Raw genomic sequence first — 6,000 nt, 5'->3', positions numbered from 1 at the left:
TAGTTTGAGCTCTCTAATGCAAAGCAACATTGCTTTTTAGGAAAAATGGAAAGCCAAAGAGGTCTTGCAGCCTTTAGCATACCAGAACAGTTCCAAAAGACGAGCGACACTGAAAAGTCACTTACTTTTGAAGGTTGTCAGTTGGCACTACCTCAAGCGGTGTATGACTTGCTGTGACAAAACAGACTAAACAAGAAGTTGCAGCCTGTATTTGGACTTACCCTGGATAGATGCTGTCAATGAGCTTCAGGTGTGGCAAGCAATAAAAAAACATCAGAGGCAAACAGATTCAAAACTTTTATTATGTGCTTGCCCCTTTCTAGAATGTTACATTGAAAACGCAGTCAAATGTACACTTCTGGGCAAATGTATTCACAATCCTTTCTTTCAAAACTTTCACGTCCTGTACACAGAAAAACATGGACATAGATTCCCTAGGAACAACACAATGAACACAACTGCCTCCTCAAAAATTATTATAGAAAAAAAAAAAAACCTTACAAAGGCAAAGCAGGGAAAATTATAGTAGTAAGCAAATACACTGCAAAGGGGACAAAAAAAAAATTCTGGCATACTGCATTCCCTCAGATAACACTCTCGGACAGATTCACGTGTGTAACAATCCATCAGAACTGATTCAAACTGTGACTGGGCAAACAAAACGCAGGATTGAAACACCTTATGTTCAAGAAGAGAAAAACGTTCAACTGCAGATCACAGCCTCCAGCTATTTGAATGCACTCACTATTATTCACTAGACAGTGGGCATTGCCTGCCCCATAAGTGCAACATCTTTCTTACTTTTCACTGCTCCATTTCTTTTAGTTTAATAACAGTTGAGAAAGTGTGGCATCTGCATTAGCGAACTTCTAAATGTAAGTAATGATAATATCAAATAAAAAGACCAGTGATATGCAAGTTCAATACATCACTACCTGCACCACTATGCATAGTGTAAGGTGGAGCAGATTGGTGCACCTTTAATTAAAAATAAGCAAGCACACAGCTGCAGCTTACTAGCTCCCTCTGCAGTTTCGTCTTATGGCCACGAAAATCATGAAAACAGCAGTTTAGCATCAGATGCCAAACAATAACACACTCAAAGGGGCTAGAAAACTGACTTATTTTGTGCAGATGCAATTGGGAAAGACAAATAACAGCTCTTGAAAGGCTGTTTAACAAGCTGTTTTTTGTTAACCACATGTTTTTGTAGCCTTTAGTGTACTGCTGATGTTTTAAAATTAGCTTGCAGTGTGCACAATATTGTCAGTCATACAAAAACTTCCTCTGCAGCTGCTGACTTGAAAGCTTGCAGAGCCCAGATTTTGTATTGGAAGAAAAGAAACTGTTACATATGGTGATTATTATATTGTGGCAAAAAAAAAGAGAAAAGGTAAGGCATATATGTGCAGTGCTTACAATATACACACAAACCAGTGCCCATTTTGTACACACACATACTCAAAGAGGGGACATACTTTTTCAAATCATGTAAAATAGATTTTTTTTTTGTCGCTTTTAGCATACATTAAAATGAAACAAAACAGCAAACAAGCTTTACATTCTGCCTGAAATTCCAGCTTAGCAGAAAAACAATTAGCAAGCGACTTTTGTAACTTTGCTGGCATGATAATATGTGATGGGAAAAGCTAGGGTATAAATGAAGCATTCTCGTAAACCAAGCTTGCAATCGGACAGAAGAACTTCCGCTAGTTCCATTATGTCTTAAGTTCTTGCATTTTCTTGGGATTTCTTGAACCGGGGTCACACAGTAGTATTGCGAACAGATGCCACTCCGCAGTGTAGTTTTATGTAAGAGACCGAGCTCATATATCTGCGTGAGAAACTTCCCAGGATTAATGAACTTGGGCAAAAAAGTGCCTGGACTTGTAAACTGCGATGTCCTATAAACAAGAACAGAGCTTTGAGCAGAACATTGCCGTTACGACTAACATTTTATGACAATTCTGGCCATCCGGGAAATGACAATCTGTGGCTTTTGGTACTCGGGAAAAGCAGCCTAATGGGTAACAAAACAGACCTGACCACATTTTTTTTTTCTCCAAGTTATTACGAAGTACAACCAGCTACTCTGAATGCTAGTGCAGATGGCAACAATTTTTTTTTTCTGTGCCTGATGCAATGGTGGCCGATGGTCTCTCGCAATGGAGCCCAATGGTTTCGGCTGGCAGTGAACAGGTCATGTGGCCGAATTCAGGAGAGTCCTCACGTCTGCCGCCATTGTCAAATGTGTTCCAAGGTTTGCTCGCCTTGGGGAGCCATGTTCGATAACTATTTGCAACTACAAATGCCAAGGATTATTGGGCACAAGTATCGTATGAATGCCACATCTGCTCTAAGACATTCAGCAGCCCACTGAACATAGTGAAGACCCAAACAACGGCAGTCAAACTGCAGGAGATGCCCAGCAGAGGTGCCTCAACGTAACCGCTAGCACAAAGAGAGGACATATTTGCCACTCAAAACACGTTGGAGCAGGCATCATGAAAAAATGAAAAATCTTTTACCTCTTGAGTGCGTTTCTTTAGTCCGTCTACTCTCCTAACATGTTCTCCATGTACACGCAACCAACTGCGGTGTGCACTGTGACAAGAAACCGCTGCATATCACCACGGCAGAAGGCAGCATTGTCAAGGGGGAAAAAAATAAAAAGCACAAGAGTCAGCCCAGCCGTGTTAGAAAAACAAAGCACTTCAGACGCAGGAGACTTAAAACACCCCTGCACTTTTTTTTGGCACATTTTTCTAACACAGTCCGCATGCAATGGGAGTTGGGAACGAAAAGGCCGCAAGTTCGCCGTGGCAAGCCCCTTTCAATTCAATAACGTCGATTTCTGGTGCCAAGACATATCACAGATTCAGAGAATGCTCTAAAATTTAATCTCTAATGGTGTTGTATGCTTGTCCTTTAATGAAAGTGCAGATTCACAAGTCATCACAAAAGTGGAGCATTCTATATGTGCCCTCCCCCCCCCCCCCCTTTTTTTTTCTCCAAACCAAACTTCTTGAGTAGCCAAATGCTAGCATGAAGTATCCAGACAGCCAGCTGAGCAGGGCATAAGCATTAGATTCTGAACTTGGCAATTCTAAAGCAAGTTTGGCTTTCCCAGAAAGCAAGCCTCCTCTTTCTAGTCTTTTTTTTTTTTTCTTTTTAAGGTGCAAGATCACAAGGGATGGTAAAGGGCGCAAGCACAATGTCGTAAATGTGGTACAGCAGCTGTACAGAATGACTAAACCTGAGAAGTATATTTCGTTCACATAAGGGAGAACTGCCGGAAAAAAAAGAAAAAACACCGAATGTTGGCAGCACCCAACAACACTCAACCTACAAACGCTTTTCTTTTTCTTTTCAACCATGCGTTGAAAGCTCCAGCTGGCGGCTTCACCTTCCCCATTTACAAGCGACTAGCATGGGCAGCTGTGTGCACTGTACAAGCTTCGGCCACTCCTTGGTGATGTGCTACTGTTTATACAAAACATCTTTGGATGAGCTTTTGAGACAAGCAGTACACGGCATCCTACCTGCTATCTCCCCAGCCAGTGACGAACTCTGTCGACACCTTCGTTTCCACTCCCATCGCAGAGAAACTAGAGACACGGTGGCACCTCTTCCTGCGCTTGTATTCCCAAGTGTCTCACATCTTGCATCGCAAGCGAGCGAGAATGGTGAAACGCGGGGTGTTTGAGGGTGGGGGGAGGGAGGGGCGGAGGTGAACGCCATCCACACACCAAGAGCTGGCTCGCACGCACGATATGTGCGGGTGTACGCGCTTTTGTCGTCGTCGTCTTGCCTATGTGGACGCCGCGGCCAGCTGTGCCTTGGCCAGCAGCCGCTCAGTGTGGGAGTTTGCGGGGACCAGAGCAGATGGGCGGCAGGGGCGGCTGCGCAGTGACTCGAAACATGTGCCACAAACGCGAACCGGCTGATACAGCTGTTCGTGGGGAACAGGGTGCAGCTGGCTTGCGCAATGGCCGCAAAACACGTGACCGCAGTTCCTGCAACACAGCCCCGACGACACGTGGCTTCAGAGGATGCACACCAACAGCGACCTTCTTGTTCAAGCTCTGTCGAGACGGTAAACAAACCGAACGGCGTGCCACATGGCGTGCAAAGTAGATAAATAAAAAAGGGTGCAGGTTGGCTTCATGCAAGATACGGCAGCAAGAAGTAAATGTGTAAACTGTTGCTTAGCTGCTCTCTCCACATCTTTCCACACATAATTCTCATTCCTGGGCATAGCCACACCACGTAGCAAGCCCCCCTACTGCAGGTGATGCAAAAATTATGGATGGGTGGCAATATACTGCTTAAAGAAAAGCTGAATCTTACAAGCATGGTCACAAAACAAAACAAGAAGAGCCTGCAATGTCACAGGTTGCAGCAATGATTGGCGAAGACTAATTGATTAGTTAAAGTGACTGACAAGCAATTTCTATGGTACTCATTTTTCTAGTTCAATGGAAAGCTTACTGGTCAAGGTGTCCAATCATGAAGTGCTAACGCAGAGAACACTGTGGAACATATTTCATCAGATTTTTTTTTTAATCTGCAGTGAGGGTGTAATCATTCACTAAAAGCACGCTGAAAACGGCTATAGGTGTGCGCGACAGCGATTATAAGCCAGCATTCGTGGGTGGCAGACGACAAGTGCGACCACGGATGTGAGAGAGTATCATTTTGTTTGTCAAGTCGATGTTCCTGTGATTTATATTTTTTGAAGTGCTAAATTATTGTTACAATATTAACACTGTGTATGCATGGTTTCCTATCCAACTGCTTTGCTCACCAACTAGCCAAAAGTGTTCTTTAGCCAAGCCAAGTTGAAGTTTTCAAAAGCGAAACAATGCTTTTACATGTGACACGCAGTTCACCGTGTTGCCGTATTCACGTGTGTGCCAATATTGTAGTGCTCGCACCCATTTACGGCACAAGTAGTCATAGCACTTTGTATCTCACAGGGAGACCACATAACTCTGGGTACTCACTCGCAAACTCGCACAGCATGTGCGGCTGCCATGCATTGAGGGATGCGTAGGATGCTCGTTAGCGTGGACTTTCTTTACTTCATAATACGCCTAGAATAAAGCGCAAGCACCTAATAATATACGAACTGCAATTTTAAGCAATAAGTATGCGGTACTTAACAACAGCCAGCTGACATACAGTAATCTCATATACTACATCCGCAGTACCAAGATTTCACTGCCAGGCCACGCCACTTACTGGTTTTCGAGACTTTCATTGCCAATTTGAAATCGTAATTCCTACTTAAATCGCGAACAGTGTGTTAAGATTCCATCGCTATAAATCATGGTCATTTCATTTCCAGTAAAACCACCTTCTGGCCAGTTGTCAGTCCCTTTAAGTAACACAGCCTAGCCCAATTTATATGAATACTATAAGGAGAAAGTGACGCTTTGGACCAAGGCAAAGGAAATACAGAAAAACACGGAGAGCCCATAAAAACTTAAAAGTACAGCAGCACTGAGACTCCATATCGAACTTGACCTGGTAGCACACTCAATATAAATGAAACAATACAGAGTGTTGTGCTGCATTAGGTTTATATTTGTGCAACCCTTCTGTCACTGCAATTACTTTTAAAGGGGGCCCTGAAACGTTTTTTGAAGGAATGTGACTGGTATGAAAGGTCATTATCTCGTAAGTTTTACAACAAAATGTTTACAGGTGCACCTCATATGATTGAAGCGCCGCTGTACAGCCAAACTGATAAGCAGTAATGCCTGCACTGCTCCACTCATCATCGTGCTAAGCTTCAGTTTTTGCACGACCTCCAAGAATGGAACACTGCATGGCGCTTGTGATCCTAGATCACGCTGCTGCCTTACCAGCCAAAATTTCTTCATTTGATGCCTCACCTGAGGCGTGGCTTGGTTATCACATTTAAAGAAATCTGGCTAAATAGCCATCATGTTTGTTAGTGTATCATAATAAGCACAAAAAATAGTAGGGGTTTCA

General features: G+C 43.3%; 1 protein-coding gene across 4 annotated transcripts in view; it reads right to left on the bottom strand.

Moving 5' to 3' along the window:
- Nucleotides 1-282: 282 nt before the first annotated feature.
- The window catches only part of LOC126546969 (phosphatidylinositol-3,5-bisphosphate 3-phosphatase MTMR3), a 47,366-nt gene continuing 41,648 nt past the window's right edge, over nt 283-6,000 (bottom strand). For 3 of the 4 annotated variants that reach the window (XM_050194705.2, XM_055062809.1, XM_055062813.1), the window contains one exon: nt 283-4,016. In XM_050194705.2, the coding sequence (XP_050050662.1) occupies nt 3,812-4,016 (205 nt within the window). In that variant the 3' untranslated portion in view covers nt 283-3,811. The remainder of the gene's footprint in view (nt 4,017-6,000) is intronic. The other variant, XR_008609002.1, reaches the window with a different exon arrangement.

Source organism: Dermacentor andersoni, chromosome 3 (genome assembly GCF_023375885.2).
Source record: "Dermacentor andersoni chromosome 3, qqDerAnde1_hic_scaffold, whole genome shotgun sequence".
Classification (NCBI taxonomy): domain Eukaryota; kingdom Metazoa; phylum Arthropoda; class Arachnida; order Ixodida; family Ixodidae; genus Dermacentor; species Dermacentor andersoni.
Note: the sequence above shows the minus strand (reverse complement) of the source record. Positions and strands in the feature narration are given on the sequence as shown.